Source organism: Hemitrygon akajei, chromosome 5, assembly GCF_048418815.1.
Source record: "Hemitrygon akajei chromosome 5, sHemAka1.3, whole genome shotgun sequence".
Lineage (NCBI taxonomy): Eukaryota > Metazoa > Chordata > Chondrichthyes > Myliobatiformes > Dasyatidae > Hemitrygon > Hemitrygon akajei.
Window position 1 is genome coordinate 17,406,792 of NC_133128.1, and position 16,077 is coordinate 17,422,868.

General features: G+C 42.0%; 1 protein-coding gene across 2 annotated transcripts in view; it reads right to left on the bottom strand.

The window, feature by feature from the left end:
* mrps6 (mitochondrial ribosomal protein S6) overlaps window positions 1-14,613 on the bottom strand; it is a 92,864-nt gene extending 78,251 nt beyond the window's left edge. Inside the window, exon 1 of one of the 2 annotated variants that reach the window (XM_073044865.1) lies at window positions 14,145-14,613. In XM_073044865.1, coding sequence (XP_072900966.1) covers window positions 14,145-14,153 — 9 coding nt within the window. In that variant the 5' untranslated portion in view covers window positions 14,154-14,613. Of the gene's footprint in view, window positions 1-917; window positions 1,078-14,144 lie in introns of those variants that run through there. The other variant, XM_073044863.1, reaches the window with a different exon arrangement.
* Window positions 14,614-16,077: the final 1,464 nt, after the last annotated feature.

A 16,077-nucleotide genomic window follows, 5' to 3' on the forward strand; every position in this document is an offset into this window, starting at 1 on the left:
CTTCGCTGATAAGTAGCAGAATTTTCCGGCGATAGAGTTAGCAAGGCACGATTCTGCAGCTGACAAATCATTTTATACCAAGTATCAAACACGTTTATTACTTACTTTGGGCACCCTATATACTAGGCAAAGTTCAAAAAAATAAGTTTGCATTTGCACCACCAGTTGAATTCATGAGAAAAAGTGTAACTTCTCCATTAAACAATGTTCAAATCACAAGCTTACAATGTGAAAAAGACACATCTGCAACATACATTCTAGCTCAAAACATTTAATACCTCATTTTAAATAATACAAATTTCAAGATTGGACGCGATCGCACGAGAGTAACAATGGTCCGAAATAAACTGAGTTTTCCCTTTAGAAAAGGAGTTGAGAGGAGCAGCTTCATCTCAAAACACTTGAATTAAAAAAGAGACACCCGAGGCTTTAGTCCCAAGAACGGGGAGGGATTGAGTTGGGATAAGAGGGGAGGGTGGGGGGGAGAGAGAGGGGGTAGAATCTGCGGGCAGTATCAAGCCTCTGTGATGCGGTTTCTTCAGCTAATCCCTCTGTCCACAGTCTCCACAGAACAGCAGCAGCAACAACACAGCAGCAGCAGCCACCGCTCGTCCCTGGCGGCGCCAATAATACGGCCTGTGGCTTCAATGGCCAACCGACTCTACTGGCAAAAACAGCAACACACACAACGCACCATCCTGACACCGTAAACCACCCAAAAAAATAAACCCTCCATTCATTTTAAAAGGTAGAAACAGCAACAGCAGCAGGTCGGGCAACGCTCCCCATTACTCAGTCGGCTGGCGCTTTCGTTGGATAAACCGGCAGCGGGAAGATGGCGACTGTGTTTTTTTTCGCATTGCTTTCTTGTTTTGTCCTGTTTTTTGTTTTTGTTTTGTGTGGGTATGAACACTCACCCGCTGCATGGCTTTCAGAATCAATGCGAGTTCGTATCTGGGCATGCTGTGGCGCTACTGGCTGTACAGCGCTTCTATCCCGTGTCCTTTATACGTACAGACGGGCGGCCGCCTCCAACACACGATGTACCGCCTGACGACGCCCCACTGCGCAGCCGCGGCGCTCTCTTAAAGGCGCAGTCCACACACACACACACACACACACACACACACACACACACACACACACACACACACACACACACACACACACACACACACACACACACACACACACACACACACACACACACACACACACACACACACACACACACACACACAAACAAACAAACAAACAAACAATACTGGAGGAACTCAACAGCCAGGCAGAACCAGCCACTGGGGAAGATGAAATGAGAAGTTAGAGCATAAACGTTTTCGCGTCTTGAGCTTAAAGGCGCATCCCACTTCTTGCCTCAACTTTAATGCGGTGCCCAACGGCCATTAGAGCAAACAGCAGAACAGAACCGCACAAGCACGAGAAAATCTGCAGATGCTGGAGATCCGGAGCAACATACTAAGTGCTGGAGGAACTCAAGCAGACCAGGTAGCATTTATGGAAAAGAGTAAAACAGTCGACGTTTCGCGCTAAGACTCTTCAGGACGGGAAAGGAAGGGGAGAAGTCCAGGCTCTCGTCGTGCAGGCCATTTAACCTACTTCACTACGGATGGTGCAGACAGGTGGCAACTCTTTGCGTGCAGCTCCAATCCAAAATTCACGTTCAGCTGAAATCCAGTCACAGCCGTGGTTACTTCAATAAGCACCATAATTTTAATACTTTTTAAAAATCTACTGATCCTCAAAATTAGCGTACCCTGGACAGCAGACACAGGACACGAGTGCACTTCCCCTTTTAAGAAAAGGTTTACTGGTACAATGAAATGCAGAGGTCTTAAAGCCTCACTCCTAACTATCCTGCTGGCGAATGTACAGTCTCAGGAAAATAAAATTGAAGACCTCAGAACAAGATTGCATTACCAGAGGGACATCAGGGATTGCTGTTTACTGTGCTTCACAGAAAGGTGGCTCAATCCTGCCATTTCAGACGCAGCGCTGCAGCCCAAGGGTTTTACCATTCACCACAAAGAATAGACATATCAATCTTTTAAAAGCAGAGGAGGTGGAGTACATTTATGATTAATTCATTGAGGTGCTGCCTAAATCTTGCTTGACCAACCTGGAATATCTAGCAGTCCAGTGTTGTCCATTTTATCTGCTGAGAGAGTTTACCACCATCATCCTGGTAGTGGAGTACAAGGCAGTGTACTGCAATGTTGACTGATGCCTCCAGAGATGGTGGCGTAGGCATCAGCATCAGATTCTGCACTAATGGGAACTCTTCAGCTTCAGGTGGATCCAAGCAAAAACAAAGGTTATGACAGATATCATCAGAGATTTCCATTTTGCTGATAACTGCCCTCTCAATCCTGGTTCAAAAGATTATATGGAGTGCTGTGTCAACAAGCTTTCTGGTGTTCATACAAACTTTCGGCTTACCATCAACAAGAAATTGTTGATGAAGTAATGCATCAGCCAGTTTCAGGAAAAATCGTATGTTGAGCCAAATATTACAATCAATGGTCAAAGACTCAACCCAGTGAACAGATTCACGTATCTTGGCAGCACACTATCCCAGAACATAGTCAGTGATGATGAAGTAAACAGCAGGATCACCAAAGCAAGTGTAACCTTCAGCAGACTTTATACCAATGTCTGGAGTAGAAGAGACACAAGTCTACAGACGAAATCTAAGGTGTATAGGGCCATAGTACTTCCCAGTCTGCTTTACCCCTGTGAATCATGACAGTGTACCAAAGGCACGCCAAAAAACAGAACTACTTCCATACAACAACACACACAAAATGCTGGTAGAACACAGCAGGCTAGGCAGCATCTACAGGGAGAAGCGCTGTCGACGTTTCGGGCCGAGACCCTTCGTCAGGACTAACCGAAAGGAAAGATAGTCAGAGATTTGAAAGTAGAGGGGGGAGGGGGAAATGTGAAATGATAGGAGAAGACCAGAGGGGGTGGGATGAAGCTAAGAGCTGGAAAGGTGATTGGCGAAAGTGATACAGAGCCAGCTCTTAGCTTCATCCCACCCCCTCCGGTCTCCTCCTATCATTTCACATTTCCCCCTCCCCCTCTACTTCCAAATCTCTTACTATCTTTCCTTTCGGTTAGTCCTGACGAAGAGTCTCGGCCCGAAACGTCGACAGCGCTTCTCCCTGTAGATGCTGCCTAGCCTGGTGTGTTCTACCAGCATTTTGTGTGTTGCTGTTTGAATTTCCAGCATCTGCAGATTTCCTCGTGTTTACTACTTCCATGCAGTCTGTCCCAGAAAACTCCTCAACATTAAGTAGAAAGAAAGAATCCATGACAATAAGGTACTTACCAAGGCAGGACTGCCCAGTATCTACACCATCCTGATGCAGTCCCAGTTACACTGAGCAGGCCACGTAGCTCATATGCCAGACCATCCACTGCCTAAGAGAGTGCTCTAGGCTGAACTACAGAAAGGAAAGTGTTCCCATGGAGGCCAAAGGAAATGCTGCAGAGACACGCTGAAAACTTCACTCATAGCCTTCAGCATCAACCCAGACACATGGGAACAAATCACACAAGATTGGGTTGAGTGGTGCTTCTCCCTTTATGAGGGTGCAGTAACACAAGAAGCAGAAAGGACAATTACAGCAGAGAGACGTAGGGTGGCCAGGAAACCGCAAACTGATGACCCCCACAACCCAATGTGGCTGCCATCTCTTGTCCACACTGCCAAAGAACTTTGAGCCTCTCCAGCTATCTGTGTACCCACAGACCGGTGCAGCCCCTACAGATTGCAGATGACTAGAGTGGTTCTCATAGTTACATGATGGACGAATGAACAAAGGTTAACAGTATACATTCTACTTCTGGCTAATGTCATTCAGGCACTGCAGAAGCTGAGCATCTTGACCAACAGACACAAAACAGTACACCTTGATGCCCTCACTATTGTTGAAAACCACATTTTTAAAGACCTTATACATCAGATGAAAGTTGTAGTTTTATCATTTGTACTTTTGAACAAACTCATGTATTTTTCACAGCACGTGGAGGTTCGTCCCCACTCACTGGCAGAAAGTGGTATAGCAGTTAAACTAAAGATTTATCACCTTTCTCCTTCTTCACTGGCTAAGTGTTAGCACATAACCCACATGATATAACTGTGCAACCAATAATTAGTTTATTTTTATCTAACAGTTTTCTCTTACAACAGGCCCATAAGATATTGGAGCAGAAACAGGCCATTTGGCCCATCGAGACTGCTCTGCCATTTCATCATGGCTGATCCAACTTCCCTCTCAGCCTCAATCTCCTGCCATCTCCCCTTATCCCTTCGGGCCCTGACCAATCAAGAATCTATCTTCCTCTGCCTTACATGAAAACTTGGCCTCTACAGCGGCAGTGGCAAAGAATTCCACAGATTTACCACTCTCTGGCTAAAGAAATTCCTCCCCATTTCCATTCTGAAAAGGAAACGCCTCTATTCTAAAGCTGTGTCCTCGGGTCTTGAGCTCTCCCACCATAGGAAGTATCCTCTCCACATCCACTCTAGCAAGGCCTTCCACCACTCGATAGGTTTCAATGAGGTCATCTCTCATACTTCTGAATTCTAGAGAATGCAGGTTCAGAGCCATCAGACGCTCTTCATATGGCAAACCATTCAATTCTGGAATCATTTGAACCCTCTCCTGTTTCAGTATATCCTTTTTAAGATATGGAGCCCACACCTGCTCCCAATACTCCATGTGGGGCCTCACCAGTGCTTTATAATGTTTCAACATTACATCATTGCTTTTATGTTCTAGTCCTCATGAAATGAATGCCTTCCTCACCACAGACTCAACCAGCAAATTAACATTTAGGGAATCCTGCACAAGGACTCCCAAGTCCCTTTGTGTCTCAATTTTTTTGTATTTTCTCTCCATTTAGAAAATAGTCAAACCTTTCATTTCTACCAAAGTGCATGACCATACACTTCCCAACACTGTATTCCATCTGCTACTTCTTTGCCCATTCTCCTAATCCAAGTCCTTCTGTAGCCTCTCTACTTCCTCAAAACTACCTGCACCTCCACCCATCTTCAGATCATCTGCAAACTTTGCAACAAAGCCATCAATTCCATCATCCAAAGCACTGACATATAACAAAAAGAATCGGTCCCAACACTGACCCCCGTGGAACACCACTAGTCACCAACAGCCAGTCAGAAAAAGCTTCACTTATTCCCACTCTTTGCCCCCTGCCAAACGACCTCTGCTTTATCCATGCTAGAATCTTTCCTGAAATACCTTGGGCTCAAAGTTTATTAAGCAGCCTCATGTGTGGCACCTTGTCTAAAGCCTTCTGAAAATTCAAGAACACGACATCAACCAACTCTTCTTTGTCTATTGTGCTTGTTGTTTCTTCAAAGAATTCCAGCAGATTTGTCAGAAAAGATTATCTCCTGAGGAAACCATGCTGACTACGACCTATTATATCATGTGCCTCCAAGTACCCTGAGACCTCATCCTTAATTATCACCTCCAACATCTTCCCAACCACTAGGCTAAACTAACTGGCCTATAGTTTTCTTTCTTGTGCCTCTCTTCCTTCATGTAGAGTGGGGAGACATTTTCAATTTTGCAGTCTTCCAGAACCATTCCAGAATCTAGTGATTCTTGAAAGATCATTACCAATACCTCCACAATCTCTTCAGCCGCTTCTTTCAGAACTCTGCTGTGTACACCATCTGGTCCAGGTTACTTATCTACCTTCAGACCTTTCAGTTTCCCAAGAATCTTCTCTCTAGTTATGGTAACTTCACACACTTCATGCCCTCTGACAGCTGGAACTTCAACCATAGTACTAGTGTCTTCCAGAGTGAAGACTGATGCAAAATACTTATTCAGTTTGTCCACTATTTTGTTGTCCCCCCCATTACTACCTCTCCAGCATCATTTTCCAGTCATCTGCTATCCATTCTCGCCCCTCTTTTACACTTTATGTATCTGAAGAAACTTTTGGAATTCTCTAATAGAAACATAGAAAACCTACAGCACCAAACAGGCCCTTTGGCCCACAAAGCTGTGCCGAACATGTCCTTACCTTAGAAATTACCTAATATTATTGGCTAGCTTACTTTCATATTCCTTCTTTACCTTCTTAATGACCTTTTTTTAAATTCCCTTCTGTTGGTTTTTAAAAGCTTCCCAATCCTCTAACTTCCCACTAATCTTTGCTCTATTATATGCCTCTCTTTAGCTTTTATGTTGGCTTTGACTTCTCTTGTTAGCCACAGTTGTGTCATCTTTCCTTTAGAATACTTCTTCCTCTTTGAGTTGTATATATTCTGTGCCTTCTGAATTGCTTCCAGAAACTCCAGCCATTGCTGTTCTGCCGTCATCCCTGCCAGTGTTCTTTTCCGATCAATTCTGGCCAACTCCTGTCTCATGCCTCTGTAGTTCCCTTTACTCCACTCTAATACTGATACATCTGACTTTAGTTTCTCCTTCTCAAATTTCAAGGTGAATTCGATCATATTATGATAACTTGACCGCCCCACCCCCCAGGATTCTTTTACCTTAAGGTCTCTAGTCAATTCTGGTTCATTGTACAACACCCAATCCAGAATAGCTGATCCTCTAGTGGGCTCGACCACAAGCTGCTCCAAAAAGCCATCTTGTAGGCACTCTAGAAATTCCCCCTCCTGGAATCCAGCACCAGTCTGATTTTCCCGATCTACCTGCATATTCAAGTCCCCCATGACTACTGCAACATTGCCCTTTTGGCATGCATTTTCTATCTCCTGTTGTAATTTGTAGGCAACATCCTTACTACATTTTGGGGTCTGTATACAACTCCCATCAGGGTCTTTACTGCCTTGCACTTCCTTAGCTCTATCCACAATGATTCAACACCTTCTGACCCCACGTCACCTCTTTCTAATGATTTGATTACATTTTTTACCAACAAAGCAATACTGCCCCCTCTGCCTTCCTGCCTGTCCCTCTGATACAATGTGTATCCTTTGACATTAAGCTCCCAGCTATAATCTTCTTTCAGCTATGATTCCATGATGCCTACTGCACCATACCTGACCATCTGCAACTGTGCTACAAGTTCATCTACCTTATTCTGTATTCTGTGCACATTCAGATACAACACCTTCAGTCCTGTATACAACCTTTTTGATTTTGTCGCATCATGCTCAACCTTTTGATTCCTAACTTTGCCTGATGTCTTACCAACATCTGCCTCTACAACCTCTCCATAACTTGATCTCTGGTTCCCAACCCTCTGCAACTCTAGTTTAAACCCCACCTTGTAGCATTACAAACCTTCTCGCAGGGATATTAGTCCCCCTCCAGTTCAGATGCAAACTATCCCTTTGTACAGGTCCCACCTTCCCTGGAAGGAAGACCAATGATTCAAAAGTCTTATGCTTTCCTCCTACACCAACTCCTTAGCCACATATTAAAGTTCAGCACAGCATTGTGGGCCAAAGGGCCTGTATTGTGCTGTAGGTTTTCTATGTTTCTAAGTATAATCTTCCTAGTTTTGGCCTCACTGGTATATAGCATGGGTAGTAATCCAGAGATCACAACCCTGAAGGTCCTGCCCTTTAAATTAGTACCCAACTCCCTGCAGAACCTCGTTACTTGTTCTACTCATGTCACTGATACCTACATGGACCACGACTTCTGACTGTTCACCCTCCCACTAAAAGAATGCTGAGTACTCAGTCCGAGATATCCTAGACCCTGGCACCCGGGAGGCAACATACCATCTAGAAATCTCGTTCTCACCCACAGAACTTTCTGTCCATTCCCCTAACAAATCCCCTATCACAACAGCGAGCTTCTTTGCCCTCCCCTTCCCTTCTGAGCCACAGAGGCAGACTTAGTGCCAGAGACCCGATCACTGTGACTTTCCTCTGTCAAGTCACCCACCCCACCCTACCACCCCAACAGTATCCAAAGTGCTATATCTGTGGTTGAGGGGGATGACCCCATATGTATTCTGCACTGGCTCCTTAATCCCTTTCTCCTTCCTGACTCCCAGTTTCCTGGGTCCTGCACCTTGGGTGTATCTACTTCTCTCTATATGTCCTATCTATCACTACTTCAGCCTCCCGACTGATCCAGAGTTCATCCAGTTCCAGCTCCTCAATGCAGTTTGTTAGAAGCTGCAACTCGATGTACTTCTCACAGCTGTTGTGGTCAAGAAGATTCTGGAGGTCACCCTGTCTTCCCAAATTCAGCAAGAGCAGCATTGCACTATTCTGTCATCTCTACCTAGCTGAGCAGATATAAAGAAAATAAAAACTTGAACTTTGCTTTCTCTGAGTGAAGCCTCGAAGCTTCAGAGTGGACACGGTCACCACTCTGATTATGTCCACACATTATCTCGATTATAAAAGGCATGGATTTTTCAGAGGTGCCCATCCTTTTCTATTTTTATCTTCACCTTCTTTGCTTTTTACTCATCTCTGCCTTGCTTCTCAGCTTTGTACTTAGTTTGCTTAATATCTGTATGTTTCTTTAAACTTTACAATAAACAATCATTAAGAATTAAGACTGCTTGCCATTCTTGACACCCAGAAGAAGTAGTTGAGGGAATACATACCAGTGCTTCTTGAGGGATCAGCATTGTCAACATCTCTGAAGATCTATCCCGGGCCCAACATATTTTTGCAATTACAGAGAAAGCACGGCAGTGGCTATATTTTATTAGGAGTTCGAATAGACTTGGTATGACACCAACGACTCACAAATTTCTATAAATGTGCAGTGGAGAACCTTCTAACTGGTTGCATCACTCTCTGTTACGGAGAAGTGACTGCACAGGATCAGAAAAAATTGCAGGAAATTACAACTCAGCCAGCTCCATCATGGGCACTAGCCCTCTCCGCGTAGAGAACAACCTCGAAAGGCGATGCTTCAAAAGTTCAGCATACATCATTAAGGACCCCCATCACCCAGGATATACCTTCTTCTCACTTCTACCATCAAGGAGAAGATACAGGAGTCCGAAAACACATTCAACATTTTAGGAACAGCTTCTTTCCCACCACCATCAGATTTCCGAATGGACAATGAAGCCATGTACACCAACACTAACTATTTTTTTTGTTCTTTTTTTGCACTTATTTATTTTTAAATATATTTCTTATTGTAATTTATAGTTTTTAAATTATGAATTGCAATGTACTGCTGCCACAAAACAAAGTCCATGACATATGCAAGTGATAGTAAACCTAATTCTGATCAATCTAACTCATCCCTCCTACATAATCCAAACACACCCACACCCATATGCCTATCTTAAAATCTCTTAAAAGTCCCCAATGTATTAGCCTCTACCCCACCCCCAGCACTGCATTCAAGTGACTTAACCAGTCTGTGTAAACAATTTTCCTCTGATATCTCCCATAAATTTTCTGCCAATTACCGGAAAAGGATGTCCTTGGTATTAGCCATTGCTGCTCTGGCAGTTAAAAAGTTGGCTGCCCTCTCTACCGATGCCTCTTAGATACCTTAGTCAAGTCACCTCTCATCTTCTTTTGCTCCAAAGAAAAAAAACCTAGTTCACTCAACCTTTCCTCTAAGATGTGTTCTCTACACCATCTCTGTGCCCTCTTCAAAGCATTCCTGATTATTAGATACTTTTGAGTTCAAGCATATTACTCTGGATTCTCAGCATCTGCTGAATTTCTTGTACTGAAAGGCCTAGAGAGAGCTAGCAAGCAATGCAACATGTATACAGGTCCTTCAACCCAAACAGTCCTTGCCAACCCAATGGTGCCCACCTAGCTAGTTGCATTTTCCTGTGCTCACCCAATAATGGGTTTGGATGCTTTTACAAAGCTGCTCCCTACTTTCCCCAATTGCAACAGAGGAGAGGATCTCATACAAAACCTGATGAATACTGAAAGTAGCACACACAAAATGCTGGAGGAACTCAGCAGGTCAGGCAGGGTCTATGAAGGGGAATAAACAGTCAACGTTTCAACAGAGACTCTTTATCATGGCCAAATTCCTTCAGCATTTTTGAGTGTTGCTCTGGATTTCCAGCACCTGCAGAATCTCTTGTGCTCACGAATACTAAAAAGCCTGGGTAGAGCCAGAGAGTAATGCAGCACACATTCAGGTCCGTCAGTCCAACCAATCCACGCCACCCACTAGGCACAGTTTCCTGTGTTCAGCACACATCGCTCCAAGCTCTGACTCTCCATGTACCTACCCAAGCGCTTCTTAAAGTATATTATTGTACCTCTTAACCACCTCTTCTAGCAGTTTATTGCATATACTCACTACCTCTGCATGAAAAGATTGCCAGGACAGTACGACATGGAAGCAAGCTGTTGCCCATACAGTATGCTTCCTTTCTCTGCAGCTGATGAATCCAAAGAAACAGTAAAGACGGATACAGTTTGGCACCAGCAGTGTCACGGGAGTTGCCAGTTAGCATTAAACTCAACGTAGCACTGCCTTAGGGACTGTAGGTCTGGATTTTTCCTCAGACTTTACTCACAAAGCCTTCCCCATGAATAGGTATAGCCATGAGGCAGCAGAGGTTTGAGATCAGAGTTTTCCTTCTCCTAGATGAGCTGCCAACCACAACTGACAAGCCTCATCTGCCTGAAGCAACCGGTTCTAAAGCACCAGTCATCTGCCTTTGCCCCTTCTTCTGTCAGGAGAAATGGTTCCACTGGGCTTAATAGCAAAGCCACATGTGAAGGCCAGGAGCTGGACTTGGTTGTCAGAGGCTACTTGAGATGCATGTCATTGAGATCATTTAATAGGTAGTGGGAGCTTAGCCCCACTACCACCCTCAGCTATAACAACCTTACGGAACCAGAAGACTTACCATCCACCTTATCTATGCCTCCTATAATTTTAAGCATTTCAGTAGATCCCACTCCCGCCTTCACTGTCCTGCATTCCCAGGAAAAAAGACTTAGGACCTAGAGTGGACATAGAGGGAATCTTTCATTAGTATAAAAGTGTAGATTCTGAAGGCACAGCTTCAGAATGAAGGAATATACCTTTAGAACTGAGATGAGGAGTATTTTTTCCAGCCAGAGAGTGGCGAATCTGTGGAAATTGTTGCCACAAAGAGCTGTGGCATTCAATTTATTGGGTGTATTTAAAGCAAAGATTGTTGGGTTATTTATTTTGTGAAGGGGTTAAAGGATACAGGGAGAAGGCAGCAGAATGGGATTGGAAAACAAAATCATGATGGAATGTTGGAGCAGAATTGGGCCTATTGGGCTAAATGGCCTAATTCTGCTCCTATATCTTATGATCTGTAGAAGAGTACAACACAGAAATAGACCTGGGTCCTGATGAAGATCTACAACTCAAAGTATCCGATTATTTTTCCCTCCCTAGATCCTGCCTGACCTACTGAGTTCCTCCAGCATCTTCTTTGTTGCCACAGCGACAGAACTTTCAGCTTATGATGTCTGTGCTGAGTAAGATTTATAATTAAACTGATTCCTTCTGGCTGAATGTGATCCATATCCCTCCATTCCCTGTATATTCATGTGCCTGTCTGAAAGCCGATTGAATGCCCTTACATCCGCTTTCACAAACCCCTCTGGCAGTGTGATCCAGGCACTTACAATGCAGTGTGTAAAAAAAAATGCTGTCCCTTTAATTGTTGAGACACTAACAAGCATCAAGGCTCATTTAGGTGATGAGAAAGATCCCATTGAACAATTTATACAAAACAAGGGAACAATTCCCTAACTCGTGCACATTTGTCCTTTAGTCAGCATTTTTCTGGTAACTATCAGATTTCTGTTCGTGGATGAAACCTAGTGAAAATTGTTTGCCAAGTTCCCACGACAGTGACAAAATTTAGAAGTGTTTCACCATTGTAGACCATCTCGGAACGATCTATTAGTCTTATTTTCATAAAATCTATTTATGATAGATTATACAGCATTCCGCAGACAATAGGAGTCTCAACATTGTGATCATTTTTCATAGACCAGGCTACATAATACAATCACAAAGACAACCATCTTTTCACATGTTACTCTTGAAAGGACCATCATTTTCTTTACAAAATTGCTTCCCAATATTCATCATTTGTTGATGATAATGCACAATAACCCATGTTGTGGCATTTTCCGCTCCAGTATAGCATATGGCCCAATGCAAAAACTGAAGTCACTTAATAAAACATTATTGATAAGCATTTATCTGTTGATAAGGTAAGCAAGCAGCTTGTGGGCAATGTAGCATCAAAATTATAGATGACCATAATAAACACCAAACCTCTCAAAAACCTAAAAAGTGCAAATAACCATTTTCTGCTATTGAGAATTCAACACAGATTGGCTAATTATTGATAACAGGCATAACAGGTTTGCTAATTTACCATTAAGTGCAAATATCCAGTAGAACATCTGAAAATACAAGTATCCCTAATGTCCAGTTTTGATAACATCCTCTGTACCTCAGGATGTAAGATGCATCCTTACAGGCAAAAACATGATCTGTATATTAGTCAAAAAGAAATTCTACAACTTTTGAGAAGATGCATTTGTGAAAATGGGAATGATTTTGTGAGATGCTGTTGATTTGCATCAATATTTTCTTTTATATTCTGCTTGTATTTCGTGTAAGGATAGCACCGCAGGATATTGAAGTGGATGACAAGTGGTGTTTTTCTAAGTGACTATTGTGCTAGTTATGGATAGGTTTACTGCATTTACTTGGAGTCACTCACCAAATATTTTAAGGTTAGAGCAAAAAGTATTGTCTAAGTGAGAATGGAAGAGTGTGAACAAGAGCTGGTAAAACTGGGATGATCAAACAATTAACCTTTTAAAAAAAAATTTGTGTGTACATTTATGATTATGTTATTCAAATTTTAAATAACTCCTGTTGACTCAAAGGTCAAAGCTAGGTGACAATATTTATATGCAAAGAAAACCAAATCACTTTTCCAAGATCTTGAAATTATGCTGCAAGATGTTTATGCTTAAAAGTTTGAGACATTAATTTCATTGCTATTTTAGGGCATTAATAATAAATTTATATTAGTTAATGTATCACAGAAATATATTAAGGAGAAAATTTAGGCAAATAAATAAACATCTATATATTAAAATCCAACAATGAAACTTTCATTGCAGGATTTTCATGAATTCCAATGCACATTGCTGAGGTAGATTAATTGTAAATTTAGATTTATTGTTAGGCCTTCGACATCAACTGCATGCAAAAGAAAAAATGAAAGCAAAATGCAGCCTCCTCTTAAAATTTTAAATTACAGGTACTTGCCACAATTAAGATAATAAAAATCATTGACTTTTGGAGGAATCTAATGATCACAAGGCATTTAGCACACTTTGGCAGGAATGATTCTGATCTTTGGTGCCCTGTCTATATCAACACACAGCTGGTTATATTCAGAAAGCAAAATCAGAGGTCTATTTTAGTCATAGCTTACTCTTTCTTTCTAAAGACATGCATGTTCAAAGACAGAGAGAAAAAAACAATTTATATGGGATCTATGGGGCCCTAAAGAGAACTGCTCATGCTACTATAACTCGAAGGATACACTAGATAGAGGAGCCAAAACCTTGGTCAAGGAGCATCTTTGAAAAAAATAAAAGCATGAGCACAAAAGATAGATGCTTAAAAGTGGAACAAAATAAGATCCCAACAGGTATATGTCTTCACTTGTTGCTTGTGAGGAATTAAATAACAATAATTGTGTGGCAAATTGAAAATTGAGATGGAGGATGTGTTTTGGAGGGGCAATTAATGTCATGGACAATATATAAGGATAAGGAGCCATAAATAAGATTTACTAGTATAGAGACCTAAGAGGATGGCTAGATGGTCAATAGTTGAGCAAGAATGGGGTCAATAGGACAGGAACTAAGTCTCATGGACATCATAAGGTCTGTGTGCACATGAGGAAGAAGTGACAAACATATTTTGACATTATAAGCTTCCATCTGATGCTATCCATCATAACTACAAACTGGTTTCAGTTACAACACTGATGGGGGAGCCAGTGACATAAAGGAATTGTCCACATTTCCTGGAGTTGAAAAATTCTTAAGAGGGAGGGGTGTTGAAATTTAGCAACATACAATTAATATCAGGCATAAATTATCAAATAAATGTAAATAGTACCTTTTTCATAACGTTGATGAAGCCATCTGAGGTTGGTGATCCCTCATCATCAAGGACAATCGCCTTTGTTGATCAGCTGGATGGAAGTAGATGGCCATATTGTTTGCTGAAAAGCCCAATCCTCGAAGCCACAAACTCTAGCAGTCAATACAGCCGATGTTTCAATGGAAGAAATAGAATCCAGGAGTTTGAATCATGTTCTTTCTTCTTATCTTCCTTTTATTCACTTCCATATTGAGATGAACCCATGAGGTGATGCCATGAAGCCTCATTTTGGGCTGATGCCATAGAAGCCTCATTTTGGGCTGATGCCATACTTCCTAACAAAAGTTCCCTTAACTCTGATGCACATTCTCCTATTCTCTCTCTTGCTAGGGTATTCACATGCTCAAATGACTATCAACTGTAAGTGTAACTATTGAATGATTTAAAATATGCCAAATCACAGCTACCAAGTTACCCACACAAAACGCTTGAGGAACTCAGCAGGTTCAGTAGCATATATGGAAAGGAATAAGGAGATGATGTTTCAGGCCGATAAAAGGTCTTGGCCCTAAAGTCACCTCTTTATTCCTTTCCATAGATTCTGCTGAACTTGTTGAGTTCCTCCAGCAAATTGTGTGTGTTACACCGGATTTCCAGCATCTACAGAATCTCTTGTGCTTACCAAATTACCCAACTATTCAAAAATATCCACCAGATAAACTAACTACTTTTCAACAACAGCAACAACTTATAACAAACTAGCACCTTTAACATACTCAGTGCTTTGAAACATCATCACCAGAACAAAATTTCAATGTGTTGGGAGACATGAACACAGATGTCGGTTTTAAGGACAATTTTAAGCGACAAGAGGTGGTGATGGAGGGATGAAGAGGTTTAAGAATGGAAGATTAGTAGAATGGAATAAGGAATTATACAATAGGACAAAACACAGGAACATAGAGGTCCCAAAGAATCCTAGGGATGGAGGAATTGGGGAGGGGCATTAGGGTCACAGAGAAATTTGAAAACAAGGATGACAACTTTGAAATTAAGGGATAACCAGGTCATGGAGTCATTCAACGTGAAATCATGCAACAAGCCCTGCTTGTTCATGACCACCAAGATTTCTTACTGAGTTAATCCCATTTGCCAACATTTGGCCTATATTCTTCCAAGCCCTTCCTATCCCTATATCTGTCCAAATGTCTCTTAAACTGTGTAACTGCACCCAACCCTACCACTTTCTTTGGTAGCTTGTTCCATATACCCACCAACTTCTGTGTGAGAAAAACAATCTCACAGGCTCTTTTAAAACTTTTGTTTCTCACCTGAAATCTATGGCCTCTAGTTTTAGATTCCCCTACTTTGGAATGAAGACTTGATATTCCACCTCATCTATGCCTGTCATGATGTCACAGACCACCATAAGCTCAGCCCTCAGGTCCCTTCACATTAGTAATGAACAGCACAGATACGAGATACTGCCTTTTGTGATATAATATAATCTCAACTTCATAAAAATTGTAAAATCCTATTTTTAACCTTATCTGAGTGCTAAACGTGGAACGGAACAAATTTGCATATGGTACAGGTTCATACTGTCTCCTGGTGGCTAAGTAACCAATGAGTGTTGCTATATAAATAAATCTAGTCTATTTTTATATACAAACTTATAAAATTGATCTGCTTTGGAGTAAAACATTTCTTGTAGTTTTGTTTACTTTTAGGATCTGAAGGTCACAGCAAGACTAGTCTTTAACCTTCCATACCTACTTGCCTTCAAGAAAGTGGTAGTGAGGCATCTTCATGAACTACTGCCCATTCCCCATCCTTTTTATTTTGTTACTGATAGCAAAGAAAGCTCACTGCATTCTTCAGTAAATCTTGCCTTACCTCCCTTTACACTGTTACGAATGTGCCACAACTCTGAGGGGCCAAAGGGTAC